At 35.4% G+C, this 21142-nt stretch overlaps 3 protein-coding genes across 4 annotated transcripts; all 3 read right to left on the bottom strand.

The window, feature by feature from the left end:
- Positions 1-74: 74 nt before the first annotated feature.
- On the bottom strand, positions 75-4669 carry LOC110709791 (uncharacterized protein At1g04910-like). Its single transcript, XM_021888040.1, has 10 exons — positions 4135-4669; positions 3559-3621; positions 3365-3443; positions 3217-3287; positions 3025-3113; positions 2738-2941; positions 2201-2420; positions 1037-1264; positions 721-918; positions 75-408 (listed from the first exon to the last, which is right to left on the bottom strand). The coding sequence occupies exons 1-10, from the start codon at positions 4276-4278 to the stop codon at positions 199-201; spliced, it is 1506 nt and encodes a 501-aa protein (XP_021743732.1). The 5' UTR covers positions 4279-4669; the 3' UTR covers positions 75-198.
- Positions 4670-5778: 1109 nt separating this feature from the next.
- Positions 5779-9138, bottom strand: LOC110709789. Its single transcript, XM_021888036.1, has 2 exons — positions 8280-9138; positions 5779-6090 (listed from the first exon to the last, which is right to left on the bottom strand). The coding sequence occupies exons 1-2, from the start codon at positions 8578-8580 to the stop codon at positions 6047-6049; spliced, it is 345 nt and encodes a 114-aa protein (XP_021743728.1). The 5' UTR covers positions 8581-9138; the 3' UTR covers positions 5779-6046.
- Positions 9139-14340: 5202 nt separating this feature from the next.
- LOC110709788 (cell division control protein 2 homolog) lies at positions 14341-20116 on the bottom strand. 2 transcript variants are annotated; one of them, XM_021888034.1, is made up of 9 exons: positions 19931-20116; positions 18457-18494; positions 18180-18364; positions 17635-17755; positions 17061-17234; positions 16177-16340; positions 15540-15627; positions 15394-15447; positions 14341-14665 (listed from the first exon to the last, which is right to left on the bottom strand). In XM_021888034.1, the coding sequence occupies exons 2-9, from the start codon at positions 18463-18465 to the stop codon at positions 14576-14578; spliced, it is 885 nt and encodes a 294-aa protein (XP_021743726.1). In that variant the 5' UTR covers positions 18466-18494; positions 19931-20116; the 3' UTR covers positions 14341-14575. The 2 variants fall into 2 exon arrangements, with proteins under 2 accessions (XP_021743726.1, XP_021743727.1); XM_021888035.1 differs by having other exon boundaries at positions 18457-18491.
- Positions 20117-21142: the final 1026 nt, after the last annotated feature.

The raw sequence follows: 21142 nt of genomic DNA, 5'->3' as shown, positions 1-21142 counted from the left end.
ATATATGTACATGTATCTAAACTGTCATGCTGAAGAAACATGCCCCAGGTTATACAGAATATTAAGAAATAATAGGAACATCAAGAATAGAGTAAATTTGCTCATTAATGTAAATTGTAGAATATGATTTCTGAATTGCTAATATATTGCGGAGGAAGAACAAAACGAATGACAGGAAGTGCTTAAGTCTAAGTTAGATTATGTTTGGCACATACAATCAGGAACAGGGTAAGTATATATGGACTGCTTCTCCTTCCTCACTCTAATTTGTCCTTGCCTATTTTTGTGCCCAGCTACAACAGCATTCTGAAAGTCAAGCCAACTAATACTCTTATTCAGGAAAAGCTGGCCTAGCAATGCCATGTTTGGTCTTATAGTCTTCAGATTCTGGTATGCTCGATGACCCAGCTGTACACAAAAAAGTTTTAAATCAGGTAATTAGTAAAAAGCACAATTCTGAAAGGAAGCAAGATCACTGATTGCACATCAGCAGCCAATCTTATAAATGTTTCTCGGATTCTCCCCTTGTTTCTAAAATAGGAGTTGTTATTGTTTTTGAGATCGAATTTGACTAAGTTTTCATTTATAATGACAGAAGTTACTCCACTGAAAAAATATGAATGCACTTTTAAATTATATAAACCAACTCCAATTTTTAGAAATTTATGGCATACTATCAGAAGGAAAAACATAAATAAAAAATAATAATAAAAAGCTTACCATTGCATTATGCATGTTTCCTGGAGAAGCAGAGATGAAAATATCACTGTGCATGCTCACATAATAATCCACTGCAGCTAACAAGGAAGCTTTGCCTTCAACCTTCCCACGCTCATCAGCAGTGGCAAGACTCCTTTTGTCTTCTATACGAGGAAACAACGTACGTAGAGTTGATATCCTAGCTTCACCACCATACACCTGAACAGAGCAATTTAGTAAACCTAAGCTAAAAAGCCTAAACTTCAAGTTCTCAAATAGAGAGGAAAAGGAACAAAGTTCAAAGGAGAACCACCATTCACTGATTCATGTCACAAACCTTGTGGGAAGCCAGGTAAAGGCGAGTGTTATTGGTGAAGCCTAAAGCTGCGAGCAACAACCCAATCTCTTCCGGCGTCAATGGGCATCGTCCTTGATTTCTTAATTCTTCATCAGAGAACTGAGTTTTCATAACTCTTCCTTGCCAAATGACTTGACGATATTTTGCAAGAGCTAATTTTTCAGCTCTACCCCCACCAAAATCACAAGCTGAATGTGCTGCCATATCCTGAGATAATTATTGGAGGAAGCCAATTGTTACCAAAACCCCTCAGAAACAATTGACCATCAAGCAGAAATGTAATATCCATTGTACATAATATGGCATATTGTGAGCTCTTCCATCACAACACTTCTTCACAACAAACATAAACTTGTCCTTTATTATTGGTGAGGTGAGGAAGGGAAGGAAGAAGGAGGAAGGAGGGAGGAGGGATGGTTGACGGTGATACCATTAGAAGATTAACGAGTCCCACAAAGGCTGCAACATCTACTGTAGGTATTTTCAAATAATTTAAGCATCCTTAGTAAAGATTTTATCATCAAAACTTATCCTAACAGTTGACAATGTTTAAACTATCCATCACTGCAGACAACTATAAAGTTAAACTAGTGATCATGTACTAAAATGTAGACCTTACTTAAACATGGTTTATAACATAAAAGCCAGGAATAACTATAAAGTTAATGTAGACAACTCTGAGCAGTATTTTGGTGGCTAGGTGGTTAAAAACAAAGAAACAGGCATGGATTTTCCAGGTTTGTCCAGGTTGGCCAATTTACTTTGAGAGATAAAAGGCTGAAGAACACGGTCAAAATCTTTTGAGCAAAATGAGTTTGGAAACTGTCCAAACCCCACCTAAAAGAGCAAGAGCATAGTATTAGTCATCAAAATTTACTCTAGTGAAAAGATAGAATAGAGAGCTCGTAAAAACTAAAATCTATAATGAATAGACATGGGGTTCAGAAGGGATTTTTTAATAAAAATGAGTTGCCAGATGGTTGTGGGTCTAATTATGAAAAATATTAGTCCTTTGGTTCATACTTTTTCCCTCTAATCTTAATAGTTTTTCTTATCCATGAAATAGAATTACATTCACAAAGCTACAAAAAGCAAATCATAACACAAGATAGTGAGAAGGAAAAAACTAGGAGAGAATCTCACTTTATCAAACCGAAGATGCAGCACAACATACTTTTCCCTCTGTCCAGAAAATTCAACAGATGAGCGCAATCGGCTGACAAGGGTGTCACCCAATTCCCTAATATGTGGAACAAATAGTAATGCTTCAAAGTTGACCTTGCAACGAAGCTGTTGAATGGTTTTAGGCAAGTTGTCAAAAGCCAAACGGTGTGAGAAAGGGGAAATTGCAGCAATTCCATACCTAGTATAGTTCAAAAGATATTAATCCAAGAGTCCACTAACATTAACGTAAGAATGGAAGATTACCAGAGAAAAACTAAATGAAACAAATGAAAGAACACAAGTTTCAGACGGAGGGTAAAAGAAAGCATAAGGCATGTAGCATTAAAGAGAAGAGCAAAGGTTACTTTCAAGCAGTTGTACTATGTATGTCATTTGTCAGTAACCGCTTAGCATGCTTTGTTTGAGCATTTCAGGCTATAATGATTCAATTTATTTACTCAAACAATGTGCATCAAATGTTTGGAGTATATAAGGATGTGGCAAAGAGTGACTTACCTATGCAATATAGGTAATACATTTTCCAAATACCAGTCAGCTGATGCATGGACAGGTGCAGTCTTAATTCGGGTTTCTCGTATACCTGTACCATAATACTCCCTAGTGCTCCAAGAGTATTCAACAGGCAACTCAGTAACTATGGAAATTTCATCCCTCAGACTACTGATAAAGTGATCCAAATCAAATACTTCAGAAAATGAACTGCACAAACATATCGCACTGTAAGTCAATATTATGGCCTTTAAAAACCGTAAATTAAAGAAATCGATCTTCAGATAAGGCACCTTGAATCTTGCCATACTGTATTGACTTCCAAGTGTGGGATTACAAGAGTTGCATTCAAAATTTTAGCAACAGCAACGGCATCACAGATCTGAACAAGGTTAACAGATCTGTTATAACAAAAAAAACAAACAAATCATATAATGAATGCACATACACCAGTAGAAACTAGCAAGTCAGGAACATAAATTTACCCCCATTCTCTGCTGGTTTAATCCTCCATCAAGAAACACTTGTATATAGCCCTGCGACTTCTCAGGCAAGGCTGCCAATCAAAAATTGGGTTAATTACAATTATGTTCCACCCTGTGTAACAAGGACACACTTGTTTCTAGTACTTACGAGTACTTTTGGTATCATGACACAATTTCCATCCTTGGTGGGGCAAAGGAGACCACAACTCAAGCTGCTGTCGAAAGGGCTGAAACAATGCAGCAACATAATAAAGACCAGCAAGTACTCAACTATCACTTATGAAAATTTGTCTACAATAAGATAAAATCACAATGATTAATGGCTAATAAGCACATACTCACAGTTTGCCATTGTAGTGCCCCCTGCAAGAGACGCATATGTCTTGGTTTCGGCGCGTTCCATTCCTACAATTTGGAAGCCAATGGTATAATCGTAATCTATCACATGAAATGCTTATCAAACCATTGAACACCCAAATTATAATAAGTAAACAATCTTTGCTACGTCCAGCAATAGCTGAATAGCTTCAACTTCAACAAATATCCAAGATATATGCCTAACATATAAATTAATTTCCCTAAAAACTATGATAATAATCATCTTCAAGCAAATCAAATAAACTCTAAAGTAAAATTCCTCTCTAGTATTTTTTTTTTTAGGAATCCTCTCTAGTATTTAAAAACTTCTAAACGCACAGTATTAATCAATTTCAGATTCGACCCACAAAAGTCAAGATAGAATCTTTTTCCACTTAACAGTATGAACCCAGCACCAATTTGATGTACCCACCAAAAATTAGCAAATACCCAGAAAAATCAACAGTAAAATTCAGCAATAATCAACATCAATAAGTGAATAAATGTCATAAATTTCAATCAATTTTTTTTCAAGGACATGTTGATCAGAGAAAAACTTACAGAGAAAAGAGAAGGATAAGAGCGAGCGAGGGGAGAGAAAAGATGAGGGAAGAAAATGGGAAGGAGTAGCACAAACAAGGAGATCAATGTCGGTGATTTCTGGGAGTAATAGCTCCGATGATGTTGTGACACCTTCATCATCATCAGAAAATTCAACAATACCTTTTTTTTTTCTCTGTGAGTTAATTTGATTTTTGAAGACTTGTTTATGTAATTGATGGATCAATCATGTCGGTAATTGCAGTTAAGTTCGTCCCACAAAAATGGAGGACGAAGAGAGGAAGAGATGGTAGTGGGATCTTGATACTTTGGGAGTGAGTGAGTCTAAATTTTAATTGAATTTTGCATTAAGCATTTAAAGATGGATTTCCTTAGATGAGCGTGTAAATTTATTTAAAACATCTTAATTAATTATGGAGTAATTATTTGGTTGACATAAAAATACATGAACAAAAGGACTTAACAGAAATTGGCCAAATTGCAAAATATGTTAATTGTTCAATTGAGAAAATTTGGTGAAATGAGAAGAGTGAAAGTTCTTGGGAATGGGAGGTTTCACAAAATGTAAGAATTTGACATTTGGTTTATTTAGTGTCAGATTCTCTACAGTAAGTAAAAATTTCCTTGGATACTTAATCCCCCATTGCAATTACTCTATCAGTAAATTCCATGAAGTGGATTATAAATTTAATTACCATAAATTAGAAATGACCACATAATTTAGAAAGCATAATGAGAGTAATCTTAAATTTGACTAATTTTTAAACATATAGTAAAAATAATTGCAAGTATGAATAATTTCACTATTTCATATAAATTTAAGTTGAGACAGGAGTTTGTATTCAAATTAATGACGTTATAAAATTGCATTTCTTTTTCTTCCCTCTACCCCTCACCACTAAGGCACCAATCCACCACATCAATCTATGTTGTTGGTGATTAACGTGAAAGAGAAAGGTCAAAGGAAGGAGTGGAGATGGTGACATTGCGCAAGGGTTAAAAAGACAATGATGAAAACAAGATTGACCATATGGTATCAATCTTGAGATTTGTATCTTACCAATCAATAACACATAATACTAAACAGACATCAGGAATGACACATGTCATTTCCTGGTGTTGTTATTTTCCCTCCAATTTTTTTTTTTTTTTACTTTTTTTTTGTTTATTTGATCAAATCGTTAAAGAATATTTAAAATATTATAATAATTTTTCCTTCCCATTTATCCATTACATATTTACCATAAATATTGAACTAAAATATAATTTCAAATTCTAAGTTTTTTTATTTAAAATATATTTTTCTTTTGGTAAATTATTGCTCTATAGGATTGAATTAACGATTCATTACAAATTTTTGTAAAATCCGTGCGTGGCACGGGATTTTAGCTAGTATATCTCAAGTTCGAAGTTGGTTTGTAATAGTTAAAGTTAAGATAATTTTCGATAATTCTCAAGATTATCTTCTCAAATTAGTCCTAGGTGACTTATGACCTTATTTACCAACAATCATAAAATCATACATTTGACTTCTGATTTATCCACCTTATGAGAATGAGAGATAACTCAGGTGGTTAGAGCTTCTCTCACAGTCCTAGGAGATCCTAGAATCAATTTTGGACAAGGATCACGCCTACCAAGTAATGAATGTGATACCATCGTTAAAAGTTCTCATTGGTATAATATATGGAAGATTAACCTAATCCTTAAGAAATACAGCCAAATCCTGTATCTTTGCACAAAGATCAAGTTTTCCAAATTATACAAAAATCCCTCATATCAGCAACCCAACAAACGAAAAGTATCGTTGTGCATACTTGGCAGCCTTGATTACAGGAATTCAAAATCCCCATCTCCTATGAATTAAAATGTTGCTCCCGACAACTCAGCTAACATTTGCACAAGTGCAATTTCAGATAAGAAGCTTAGTTGATGGTTCTGCTGCTTCCTCTGCATCTGCGAGAGTGACAAAGGAAGTAAGAAGTCAAATAAGAAACAAAAAAGCAAAATCTTTAAAATATAGCTCCCATCCAAGCAAACAATTCTATAATTCCATCATGAAATAGATGTGCGAAGATACAATTACTCTCTTTGACCTTATGAGATAAAATTCCATTCAAGATTCTTCTATATCCACAAAGATAAGACAGCCATCCCGTGTACCAGGTCTCTATTACTTTCTATCCCTTTTCTTTTCTCATCTATAATCTCTCAAAGGACTCCAACCAGCAAGTTTCCTCTCAATGACTATCCTCTGCAACCTACAATCTATTCAAACATCTGTCAAAAGCTTTTTTTCCTTCCCCTTTTTCCATAATACTATGTTACCACCGCCAAAATTATTAACACCATCAGTCTGCATCTTTACTTGATGGACTATCTTTCCCACCAGTTACTATATCTTATGTTTCCCCCACTTCCCCACATCTATTGGGGCTCAAAATTATCTGGATTCAGAGCTCCAAAGTCTAGATATTGTACGTTACACCTAAATATATAATTAATCCTGACAATTAGTCAACTGTTCTTAAGAATCAACAAATGCTTTGACCAACCACAAAAACATAATTCAGCACCAAGCACTCAAACAAAGTGGCCTTTCTTGTAAATGGAAATGTGGTTCATTAAACAATATGCAGGGGAGAAGAATGACTAGAAGAAAATGGTTACAGCCACCAGCTCCTCTCCCACAAGATAACCTATTTTTGACAGATAAGCTCCCCACAAAAGCAACATAACAAGAAGGGCTTGAAGGGAATCTATCACCAACATTATGTAGAAAATAGTTCAAGGACAAATTACTTCTGGATTTTGGCTTAAATTAGTTCAACAATATAACCCACATTTTAAGAGTTTTAGTGAACATTAAACAATAGATGCCAAAAGTAATACCTGTATCAATAAACTCAGTCAAGGAGAAATCTCGTAAACCTATACCTTTTGCTATCCTCAGAAAATAATACAGAAATTCTCAAATTATGGATCATATAAATCATATATGTCAAAACAAATATAAGCCATTTTGCAAAGAAGAGAAAAAATCGTTGAAATAGCATAATAAAGCTAAAAAGAGATGCATCACTACTCTAGTTGTATCATAAGGTTTCCTCCAGTGGCTCTCTACGGAGGGTTAATTTCATGCAGCCTAGAGTAGATATAATCCAGAAGTGTGAGGCTGAGAGTTTCCCTAAATCTAAATTTTTTCTCTTATAGTTGTAATGCCAGAACGTAATGCATGATCTCATCAAACCACCTAAATCCTAGTTTGGCTCCATTCTGCTTGAAAGCTATCTTAGCCATTCATTTTTTTAATCCAATGGATGTCTAAGGAGTTCGCTTGGGTTTAAGCAAAAGTATAGCCTCTTTATACACATGTGTTGAGCTGCAAATCATTACGCTTAGTTGATATGTAATGATAGATTACGCTCCTCTTATCTCCAACAGATACCCTCCTTTCTACATTATGTTAGTGACATTTGTCAATTGTGCTTCATTAATCAATACTTGATGTGGAGATTGATGAGGTAGCACATAGATTCGGTTTCTTTACACATCCAAGTTGTTAAGGAGTATCTTTCTTTCTGTTTTTCTTCACCTTAAACACAAAAACCCCAAAATTTCACACGGAAAACCCTAGAAATCCTTTGAGGCCTACTTACATGCCCCAATATAGCGCCAATCATAGAGCTCAAGACCACAATTATTTTGTTCAACATCACATAATAACTCCGCCCTTAAACCAGCCACATCTTTACTCATTAGTTTTCCCAGTAAATCATTTAATCATCAATCCTTCGCCGTGCCACTTCCTCTAATAAACACAATCATGATCACGCACATTCCCAATCTCAAAATTCAATCAACACATAACTGGATTGATATCCAATAAGGCAATAACTAAACCTAGACAAGATCATAAAATGTCACGCAATCAATTACGCGAAAGACTCCATCTTTACATCACACCCATTTCAATTTACAAATATTCTTCAAAATCAGTATATACCCTTTTAAATCCAAACAAAACCCAACATCAAAAATTCACATTCTCGTCAATTTACCAAATAAACAAACAATCCAAGATAGCAATGATCAAAACACCCAGAAAATTAAAACAAGAGAGATTAAAAATAGAGTAAAAATACCAGAAGGGACGGCGACAACTTCACCATAGATGGCTTTAAGGCGAGAAAGAGGAACAATGGCGGTTTCAGGGGAAGAAGCATCAGCGTAAAGCTTCTGTTTCCAATCCCAAATTGATTTTTTCATAGCTTTGTTGGAGTTTGCAATAGCTTGTTTCTCGGATTCTAGGGCTTCAATTAAGTTTTCTTGGCTCATAGACCTGACCCCAAGAGCTGTGAAAGAACCCAGTAAACAAATGTTGACGAAAGTATTGCTGTTTATCAATCTGTTGACGATGTTCATTGCTCTACTTGCTAATTCCATCTCTCTCTTATCTCACACTTGAAAGTTGAAACGATGATTAGCTTCTTATTATTGCAGTGGAAGTTTGTAATACAGAGGAGATACGAGCATTTTTTCTTTTTCTTTTTCTTTTTTTTTTAGGAAGAAGAATAAAGATGGCACCCGGCCCGGCCGCTCGAAGCCCAGTACGGCCTAGTACGAAAAAATCATGACACGGCATGGGCACAAAAAAGCACGGCACGGTACTGTGTGTGTGCCTTGGGCCAGGGTTGGGCTGCCTTTATTTGGGAGAAGCACGATAAGGTACAGCACGACAAAGCATGCTAAAATCAATGCAATTTTGATTAGGCATGTAAGCCCGGCACGATGGCATGTAGGTCTGGGCTGTGCATGGGCCAACTTTTTGAAAACTTCGGCCCGGCATGACACGTCACGAAACTCGTGGGTCGAGTCATGGGCTGGGCCTAACTAATCCCAAAGCACGTGGGTCTGGCACGAGGCACGACCCGGCATGGCCTAAAGCCATCTTTAGAGAAGAGTCATACTTCGTAAGAAATCCTTATTCCTCGTAATCACTTTCTATTTTAGACAACCAAGCAAGTTTGGTGGAGTTGGTAGGGAACTCACCTTGTGAATTCACGAGTTCAAACCCTAACTTACTATTTTAGACTAGTGTTTATGTTATACTCATTTTGTTTTATTCTATTTATGCATGCTCTTTTAATCATAATGCACCTTCAACCTCACAACAAATACACCTTTCCATACCCGATCTTCTACTTTATTCAATTTTTTCTTACACCAAATCACCTTTTACATTTTCTTTCTAATTCCGTACTTTATCTTGCACACACTCAAATTTTTGTTTATCTGTATATAGTAAGTGGGTAGAACATAAAAAAAATAGATGTGGTAGTTCGAAACTACCTAGAACTCCATGGATCAAAGTGTTGCATTGATGGAGGCAGTGCTCTTGAAGGGGGCAATATCCTGTTTTTATTGAATTGGTGCAAGAGTTGCAAGCTAATACTAGTATATGTAGGTTACACAATTACATGATTTTATTCACGGGTGCAAAGTTCTTGATTTAACACATTAACAAGATGCAAAGCGAACAAATTGGACAGTTAAACTAATTCATTTAGTTCTATAATATTCACGGAGTACCCTTGTGTTTTCAATGATTCAAATGGTAATCCTAACGTTTTCAAAAATATTGATAAATACCCTTAATGCCTCTTGGCATCAAGTTTTCGTTAGTGCTCATATAGTCATATCCCATTGTCTCTACCTTTGCTTCATTCTTGAAGAGGGCGTAAAACTTTACATATATATTGCAAATCAAACATTTTCATGTTGTTCACGACGGTCTAGAGAAGTTTTCATTAGATGGTTACTCTTTTCATGTGGGGCATTAAGAGAGAGAAGGCAAGATAATTAATCTTTTTATAAAAAAAAGGAAAAATTGCTTTAAATAATACGACATTTAGCCCGTCCGCTAAAAACAAGTCCACCTTTTGATTATCCCAGAATAATACTACCTTTGGGGGATGTCCGCTTTAAACAGGTTATTTTACCTACAACCTAAGTAACCGGTTATTTTTTTTTTCTTTTTAATAAATTCATTTAACAATGTAATTAATCTTAATAACAACTTTAATTATGATTTTATTAACAATTAAATCAAAAAAACGAAAAAAAAAAAAAAAATCAACCCCCTCCTCCTTCCCCCTGACCTCCTCCTGCCCCTGCCACCCATCACCCTCCTCCCTTACCACCGCTCCCCCACCACAACATTCTTATCCTACACACAGCCACCCGCACAGCAGTTACCCCTGCTTTTCTCACCCTTGTCATCTACGCAACACACCGAAATAGAGCCACTAGCAGCCCCTGCGAGGCTGCGACCTGCACCTTCCCTCCACCAACCCGCACAACAATCCACAGCATCTCCAATAGCCCCACCTGCCCTCACCATCAGCCGCCTCTCCCACTCAACAAATCGCACAACCAAAACAGAGCTCTGGCGAGCAGAGCCTAACCGCAACCATCAACGGTCGTCGCAGCACCACTAATTAGCAACAAGTTCTTCGGAGCCTCGCAATTCACCCACAAAACCCCCATTTTAGCTAAATCAATTATCATCCCACCGTCTTGCTTTGATGGGGCTTGAGATTGCTTCATCAATCCATATAAAACTTCAGCGACCTCAATTTCAATGGCGTCTTGTGTCGACGACGACAATTTCGAAGACGATTTTGGTGGCCATTGTTGTTTCGGTCCATTAGCCGCCTTCTACCCCGGTATAGAACATAGTCAAATCCACAAAAACACATACAAACATCACTGGAGAAGAAGGGGATGAATTTGGGTTGGCTGGGGTTGGGATGCCGGTAGTGGCAGTGGTGGTGGTGGGGCTGGTTTACGGTTTAGGATGGGTTTATTTTTTTTTTTTAATTTTCTTTTTTTTTTTTTTATCCAATGTAACAATAATTTTAAAAAGTTAAAAACATTAAACAAACAAATATATATATATATATATATATATATATTCAGACCAATAAAATGATGACACGTGTCCATATAACCTATTAATCAGGTTATCAACAGGTTACAACCTGTTAAAGCGGACACCCCCCAAAGGTGGTATTATCCTGGGATAATCAAAAGATGGACTTGTTTTTAGCGGACGGGCCAAAGATCGTATTATTTAAAGCAATTTTTCCTAAAAAAGAAAACTAACAAATTATCAATTTAAGAGAGGTAAATAGTATGAGAGTAAATTCAAGTTTATAACATTTAAACAAAGGAAGTTTATCAAGGGGTAAAATGGTACAATTATGTGCATTGAGGGTTATATGTGTAATTTAACTAGACAATCTAACTAATGACGTTAACTTTCCCTTCGATGTTAACAATGAGAAACCAGAAATCCACCTAGCTTTATCATCTCTCTTCATTGGCCCATCCACCGACGGCGACAAGTCATTTGAGTCGTCACACGGAGGAGCAGGTGGAAAGTTGATGGAGAAATCATCACTTGAAGTCTCGAAGTAGCAAACAACAACTTAATGGAGAAATTATCACTCAAAGTCTTGAAATAGCAGGCGGCGAGTCATCACTTGAAGAGCATCAATGGAGGGATTGAAGCTCACAAGTAGCTTTAATCGAGGAGGACGGTAAAACCCTACCCTTTATGGTTAACCATGCTCTTGATTTCTCCATTTTTCTTAGGGTTTTAGTTTAATTTGGCGGCGAAGCTGTCGGAATCCGGTGGAGAAATGGTGGTTGTCCATTGAAGCTAACTTATTCCTCCATTGAAGCTCACGATTGATTGAGCTTAGAGGTACTGTTCTAATTTCTGCTGCACCTCCTTGCTTCAATGGAGAAAGCTCTCTAACACCGTCAATTTTCGTCTGTCATTGCCAGTTGTCCAAGTGGGTTGGAAAATATTTTTTTTTTGTACAGCGCGGAAACTAAGGCTTTTTATTTACAAAAATGTCATTTGATAAACATCTCACGTTTATCAATGTGATAAACCTGGCTTCCTCATAATATGATCCATACGACCTTTGGCCAAGAGCGGGCAAAAATTTATAGTGCGTCAATTCAATAAGTCTTGCCTGCACCCTGGTGTAGCTAGGATAGCTGCTGCACCACGCCCTGTAATATGAACATTTAGTAAAAAAAAAAAAAATGAACACGTAAAAAAAATGATGTTTAGTAATAAAAAAATGAACATTTAGTATTAAAAAGTAAACAAATTTAAAAAAAATGATTATTTAGTATATTAAAAGTGAACATGATTCTCTTATAATCATAAAATTGATGGACCACGACCTTAAAAATGAACATTTAGTTAAAAAAAATTTTTGAACACATAAAAATAAAATGACCATTTAGTAATAAAAAAAATGAATATTTAGGAATAAAAAATGAACATGTAAAAAAAATGAACATTTATTATAGTAAAAATGAACATTTATCATACAATCATAGAATAGATGAACCATGCCTAGTAAAATGAACATTTCATAAAAATTATGTGAATACATTATACTATAAATGAACATTTAGACAAAAATAAACACATAAACAAATGAACACTTTTTAAAAAAATTATGAATGTTTAGTATATTAAAAATAAACATGATTTTCATTTATTCATATAGGTTCAATTTCATTGTATATAATAATTAACAAAAAATAAAGATTAAATATATCGTGAAATTATGTTCATTTTTTATATACTAATGTTTATTTTTAGTGTACTAAATGTTCATTTTGTACAAAATGTTCAATTTTAAAGTACTTGAAGTTCATATTTTTTTTATTTACAGAACACAAATTTGATTGTAATTATTTTAACTCTAAAAATTTGAATATCCACCTTGAATCTAATCTTGGTTCATTATAGAGACAAGAATTATCGATCTGTAACGTAATAGATTAGGAATCATAAACGCAAAATTGATAAAAATCAACAATTTTACAACATTCACATAATAAAAAAATAAAAAATAAAAAAAACCAACTCAAAATTACATCAAGTTTCACGATCGTGACGATGATGATGATGGAGAATGCTACAATGGTGACGAATTGGAGAATATCCGAATTAGAAGGACAAAGAAGTATAAAGATTAAAGGAAAGTGAGGTAAGAAAGAAAATTAATTTATATAAAAAGGGGGGAAAAAGAGGAAAGATAAAATTTCAAATTGAGAAGAAAATAGAGAAGAGAGAAGATTTATAGAGGTAAGAAAGAAGAAGATAGAGAGTTAAAATATAAAAAAGAGGAAAAAAAAAGTACATTCATTTTTTAATTACTATATGTTCATGTATGAGTGCAATGGTGCAGCTAGCTTAGCTACACAAGTGTGTAGCTAAGAATTTGCGGCGTCAATTGTCATGCAATCACCGATCCCACAGGTTTTATTTATTTTTTGTCCTGTTATTAGCTTCACGTGCATTTGTGAAAAGACTATGTGTAATAAATTAGAAATTTATAAAGGGCAACCAATGAGAATGCATGGGTTCAAGTCAACAAGTGGGCATAAGGATTGGGCATGAATGACTTGGAAAGAGAGGTAGTAATTAAAAATTGATGTCCACAATTAGCTTGGCCAACCAATGGCTTCACTCTTAGGTCTCACATCTCATTGCGACACTTTCAAACTCTCTTTTTTGGTTAATGGTGTTTATAAGGGCAAACTTTGGATCACTAAGCTGATTTTCCATGATAAATATTAGGCATAAATTGTAACAAAATTGCGATAAAGCCCACAAGATCAGGTTTCATGCGTAGCCAATGAACACTTTTGTTTTGTTTTATCCACTGCGTAACATATCGTACCACCACAGGCCGTTTCACAATGTCTCCAGCTCATACCTAGTGCTTCATGCCATATCCCCAAACTCTGAGCTCCACAGCTCACCACTTCATGCCTTATGTTAGACCGTGATTAAATGATGGTTCATATCATTATACATCAACCAATCAATTCTTAAAGAAAAAGAGGTTAAATGGCATCTCAATTGAACAACAATCCAGCATTTTTTGGCAAATTGTGTCAATACGGTTTACACAGTAAATTCAATAAGAAGCTGAACTGTATTCCTGTAGGGTTGTTTGCATCCAAAAATGGCAAAATTACTGCAGATCAAAGGGGAGGGGGAGCGAGAGACTGGCAATGATATTTTTAGATACTGATGGTAGATGATAACATTTTCGGGGAAGACGGGGGGGGGGGGGTAATGGTTACATTCAAGCAAATTAAGAGTGATATGGAAGATGGGAATAATTTTCATATTGCAATGGGGCTGCACAAGTTCTCAATCCCAATGCAGAATACTCAATTACACGACATGAAGTCCTGGCAAAGAACAATGGTAAGCATAGCGTCAAACAAAAATCTACAACAATTGCACACATTTCACCCGCAGAAAATAAATCAACAGAACTTTTTTCCTTAACTTCCAATATTCACACAATATAACCTGAAGGCAAACGACAAATTAGGGTGCAAAACCAATGTCCTTGAAGTATTCATGTTCAAGAGCACCCCTAGCTGTAATCCTTTTGCTAGGATCCAAGCAAAGCATTTTCTGGAACAAAACACACATATATAAGCAAAGGTACCATTATCCAGTGTAATCTTCTAGACATGTTAAAGTTAGCTAACCACAGCAAGTGATGCCTTCAGGAACAAAGCAATATCATAAGTGCAAAGAATAGTACGAATCGTAGTTAAAATTCAGTGAAACAGCTACATGAGACAGACCATCAGGAAATGAGAGAAGATGGAGGCTATTTCTTCAACTATGAACCCCACAGGAAAATAGCCCAGACTCAGAATGGTAAAGAAGGTAGATGAACCTATATTTTTTTTCTTGTATCCCAATTAATTAAATTGCTTTGTTGACTAGAAAATTGTTTCCAAATTCATGGTTTTTTGGTGCAAGTGCAACTGATATACCGTAGGGGTACGAAAGTACAGGTTAGCAAGCTGAGCTTTGTAATGCCATCAAAGGAAAAGGATCTATGCATTTGGGATGAGGCATAAAAATTAATAAACTCCCTGAAAGAGGGAAGGTCAGGGGGAGACTTGGACCCCTAGCACAGATAAACCAAGGAATATATTTTGAGCATATATGAAAGCTTAAGCAAATTCAGGCATGTTGTTTCAAGAAGAAATATCATACTTGTATATTTAGGGGCAATAGGGCTTTTCCAACAAGAGAATAAAACAAAAAGAAAGGTTACTGGAAAAAGGAAAAACAAACTAACAAATAAATAAACAAAAACAAGCAGAGAATAATATGTAAGAACTTACATTTAGAAGATCAATACCAGCTGCATCAAGATTTGGTACTATTGCAGACAAATCCTACAACACATAAAATAAAAGGAGAGTAACTCTAGCAAAAACACAGTAGACAAGTTAAGGGTACAAACTAACAAAACAAAATGAGGCAAAACCTTGGATATCCATTTAGGAAATGAAGATTTGAAATCAGGGAGGGAGGTCACTCCAGGCCATGTCTCCTCAGTTGGTGTACCCAAGGTCCTATAAAAAGACAATTGAATAATAAAATGTCTATAAGCAGTTCTGTCAGCTGTGTAAAGAAATGTCCTCAAAAAAAAAAAAAAAAAAAAACAAAGAAAAACTGTGTAAAGAATTAAAAGACCCCAGAAAAGACCAAGGAACACAAATGAATTAGGATTATATTAAAGCTCAAAATTGGTATATCAGCAAAAATGATCGAGACAAAGACAACCAAAATAAATTCACAGGCTGAAGGTTATCTCGCTTGACACCGACAAGGGTAATATTAGAAGAAAGAAAGTCATCATTTTAGGTGATTGCTTGCAAAGTTGTAATAGATTGAAGCAACCTCAACGTTCAAAAAAAAAAGAAAATAAATATAGCATTACTATATGTTCTTTTGCATAGAAGAGCCAAGGATATGTTGAGCTAGGGATTGCTATCTAAACAAAGTCTCCTGAATTATGATATAGCATCAATGAAAACTCCATTCTTATGGACAAAATATTACAATTTCAAGTTGAGAGAGAGAAGGGAATCAGAGATAACAGCATATAATAAAAGTGAGACCTGAAAATCTTGAAAAGTTCATCAATCTCAGAATCTCCGGGAAATAAAGGCTTCTGATTCACCATCTCAGCAAAGATACAACCCACAGACCACACATCCACAGGAGTAGAGTAATGACGAGATCCCAGCAATATTTCTGGAGCTCTGTACCACAATGTCACTACCTAGAGAGAACCATTAAACATTTAAACTGACATGAAGACAGTTCAACCAATCACAATTTGCAAAGAATTCACAAATCACTCAGTGTGCAAATCTGTCCGGCAGTAGCATGCATGTTAAATCAACATTCATTTAGCTCACAACTGAAGTATATAAGCCCCTTTTTACAGAAATTAATAAACAAATATCGATCATTCACTTATACATACATGTTTTCCACCCTTGATAGACCTTCTTTTTTTAGGGGTTGAGGTAGAGCAAGTATGTAGTCATCAATTGACACTAGACTGAAAACATATAATGTTGAGCTTGTATAATTAGTTATGCACGTTGAAAGAAGCCTAAGCAACTAGAAATGGGAAATGTAAATCCATCTAGACAGAGGCCACATGTGATGCTGCTGGTGTAAAGTGCTTTTGTATAATTACATGATTGAAATCTATGGATGACGATCTCTATGGATACAAGGACAGAACAATACACTTGCTAATGCATGTCATTCTAACTAGTACAACATTAGAGAATCCAGCATACTAAAAGCCTGGCCCTACCCTACCTCATGCGTAAAAGTCCTAACTAAAAGCCTGGCCCTACATGATTGAAATCTACGGATGACAATCTCTATGGATACAAGGACAGAACAATACACTTGCTAATGCATGTCATTCTAACTAGTACAACATTAGAGAATCCAGCATACTAAAAGCCTGGCCCTACCCTACCTCATGCGTAAAAGTCCTCACAGGAATACCAAAGGCCCTTGCCAATCCAAAGTCTGCAAGCTTTAGCGCATTAGTTTGGCGATCTATCAGCAAATTCTGCGGCTTCAGATCTCGGTGCAGGACCCTGTGAGAGTGACAATATGCAATACCACGGAGAATTTGATATAGAAACCTCTGCAGAAAACAAGTCAATTTTCCATGTCAGTGAAAGCAGAATAGGCTTTTGCAGCAACACTCAAAACACGTGAAAAATAGTAAAGCAAAGTAACCAACTCATGTCTGGCACCAATCCCATATACCCATAAATATGAAAACAGAAGCCATGACATCTAACTCTTAAAAGGTCAAAGACAAAAGAGAGGGAGATTCGCAACCAAAGCCAAAAGGACAAGCAAACTTCTCGGGGAAACAAAAACTATTCTCACAAAAAAAAAAAGACCAAGTCCTTTCCAGAAATCTTTCTTACAAATGATACAACAAAAGTCCAGCTAATGTTTATGCAGCCAGCATAAAATGAATCACAATTTAATGGAACATGGAGATAAAAAATTTCCAACAAGTTAAAAGATCTTACTTTTATCATACGTGGATCCTTTGCAAAATCAGGGCATGAATCCATATGTTTCTTCAAATCAAGGTCCAAGTACTCAAAAACCAGATACAAGCGCTTCTCACTGTGCACAACATCCTGCAACCTGTCTAATTTCATTAATACTATCACAAGTATCACTAGTCACTGGATAGACCCATGCCATGCCATACAAGTACAACAATGAACATAAATCTCATTTGTCTGCATATTGCATTCACTGGCAACAAGATATGGTCATGGAATTTCTTTTAAACAAAAAAAAAATTATCGCATAAGAACAGTGTACAGATGCAATGTGCTATCTGTTTCACTATTTGGATTTGTTTTTATTTTACCCACTGTCACAGTAAATACATTAAAATACCAAGGGTGTTTACATGAATTTACCCTGCCACATTCTAAAACTACTCATACCTAGAAGCATCACAAGTCACAACAGAACACAACCTAACAAAATTTAGCTACTTCAACATCAACAGTTGTGTGAAGTAAGAGTTGCAGAAAATTGATAATACAGCAATATATACCTGACAATGTTGCTATGCTGCATCTCCTTCAAGAGTGAGATTTCTCTGATCGCCGTGCTCGGGACTCCCTCATCCTCTTGTTCCAACCGGATTTTCTTCAAAGCTATAGTTTCGTTTGTAACCTTGTCCCGTGCCTTATAAACCACTCCATAGGTTCCTTCCCCTATCTTCTCAACTTTTTCATACTATACACATCAACATCAGTTCATAATTCAGACAAAGACCTCCAAAAATTATTTAAATCATAATAAAATACAAATCATTAAAGATGAGAAACCTGATCCATTATGCTCCAGTATCTCTACCGGTATACTGCTGAAAACAAATAAAATCAAAAAAACAAATTCAGATAAAATCAACAACTAACAGTACCCAGGCAAGTCAACAAGAGGAGCGACCGCCTTGGGACAAGAAAGAAAAGGCTCAACTTCATAATTTTCCATTCTAATGTATAAGGGTTATAAACAAAAGCCTGTGAAATAAGATTGAAGGGCTGAAGTGGTTCGATGACATTGAGGCCTTTTTAAGCATCAAACTTCTAAATGATCTGTTTGGTTATGTAGATTTTCATTTGAAATTTGGAAATTGGATAAATTTAGTGTTGATAATCTTCAGGATTGAACCATACCCTTAGATGTTTCTATAAAAGAAACACTAGTATATAATTTAAAATGCCAATTGAATTCCTGTCATTTTAATTACCCAACTGCTTACTAATCTTCTATCTTCCCCCCACCCCCCACCCTTTCTCCATCTCTGGCCCTGACTCACTGTGTCATTGTGGTAGGTAGGCAAGGCAGCGATGAAAGCTTCTAAACTAAACCCTCTCTCTTCATAACTGTGATTCCAAAAATAGTGTATAGTCCGTGTTTATGAGTTAAACTTTTATCTCTCTCCCTTACAAATTGTAATCTTCACAGAACACCACAAAAATCAAAGACAAAGAAGAATCAATCAAACTATGAATGTGTGAATGATCATTTTCCCAGCATATCATCTCCTTCATTTTCAAGCTCCACAATGACAGTGAAGATGACGAGAAACAGAGTACAGGGAGTAAGAGATACAGAGGATAGAGTACTTCATTCTTGATTTTATACAAGTGAAAAAAAAAAAAGAAAAAAATAAATAAAAATTGAAATATTCAACTCTTTAATTGAAATTCCAATAAATTTCCAAAAAATAATAGCAAATTTGTCACGAAGGAGTTGGAATTAGTAGTTTATCCCAGACAGAATTTGGAATTAAAAAGCAGTGTCTGAATTTCCAGATTTAAAATGTGGGATTTGAAATTAAATCCTAGTATCCAAACACAACCTCAGAGGATTCAACAGCCTTCGAGCCGAGCCTGGATAGTAGGCTTAGCTCAAGCTCAGTGTAATTTAGGCCGGATCGGCTCCGGCCACAATAATAGCCTAAAAAAAAACTCGGCTCGTGGACTCGATCAAACTCGAAAATGCAACACATTAGCAACCGAATATGACACAATCATCAAATTAGGCTCAAAAATTCACAAAAAAATCTTCTCAATTAACAATGTAACTGTAAATTGCACATACCAAAATTCTAACATCAAAATGGCTAGTTATAATCTTTCATAACTTCAGTAATTATAACTAACAGTTCAATAATCCACCTTAGAAGAACCCTAATTGACTACAATGATACTTAAACCAACAATAGTGTGAAACTAAACCCTAGATTGTGAAATGAAAATCCAATGATTAGAGGAAATGAAATAAACATCTCACCTCAAAAGCTACTTCAATGGAGGAGATAATGCTCAGAAGTTGCTTCGATCGAGTGGATGAAGCTCAGAAGCCGCTTCAATGGTGGACTCGAAGTACGCTGCAATGGAGGAGAGAGAGTGGGGGGGTTGCAGCTTAAAAGTGAAAGGCTCCAAATGGAGGGGAAATGAAATTGAGAACGTAGCAGGAAAGATCAATGTCAACCGTTGGATCTAAATAATATCAACGGTTACCACTTTCGAGGTAATAGGTTGCAGTTTTAAGAGTAGACGGACCTTTCTCTATTTCTGGTTATGTACTAGTAATTATTTTTTCAAAAAAACAACATGATATTTTCTAATATCAACTGTTATAATTCATTCTCATTTACGAGTGCGTTTTATTGTATGGTGATGACCTAAATAGTAGGGTAATCAGAGAACTTTTAAAGGGCTGGCTTAATCGATAAAGTGAAAAATAATACCTTGACAAATCATAATGCATATGTAATTTGGTAAAAAAGGATTCAGCATTAACAAAAAAAAAAAAAGGTTTGTAAAAATTTCAAGAACAAAAAAATTATACTTTGTACTAATCATTTAACACGAGCTCTCCTAAGTCATCAACAGACTTAATTTCGAATTTTCCAAGCAATCTCCTTCTCAATATACACTAGCAAGTACTCCCTCCGTTTCATAATGTTAGTCTCATATACTATTTTGGGCGTTTCAAAAAGATCTACCATGTTGAATTTGTTTCATTTGTAACTTAATTTTTTTGGAATTTATTGGTTGTGAATTGATAACATGACTGTAAATAAGGAAATCTCTATCTTGAATTATGCATTATGACTTATGTTTTTCCTAAAAAAAACCAAAAAACTTAAATAAGGTAAACTAATAATGAATTATTTTGTACTTTAATGTTAAATTCCAAATATTCGTCTTTTCTTATTATATGTGATTGATTACATATGGGACTAACATTATGAAACGGATGGAGTGATAAAAAAGAATGTTATCTTTCCATCTTATTTCGAAGACTAGTTTTCACAAGTTTCATTGCCAATAAAGCTCTTTTTGTGGTTGTTGTGCTTATATGAAGGATCAATATAAGTCAAATTAGTCTATCAACTAATGGATAAACAAGTGATTTTCTAGTCTCCACCAAACTTCTACACAAAGCAGTAATGGTACTCATGTCCTTCGTATTCGAGTGCTTAGGAGCATTGCAATA

The sequence above is a fragment of the Chenopodium quinoa genome, unplaced genomic scaffold, assembly GCF_001683475.1.
Source record: "Chenopodium quinoa cultivar QQ74 unplaced genomic scaffold, ASM168347v1, whole genome shotgun sequence".
In the NCBI taxonomy this organism is placed as follows: domain Eukaryota; kingdom Viridiplantae; phylum Streptophyta; class Magnoliopsida; order Caryophyllales; family Amaranthaceae; genus Chenopodium; species Chenopodium quinoa.
Note: the sequence above shows the minus strand (reverse complement) of the source record. Positions and strands in the feature narration are given on the sequence as shown.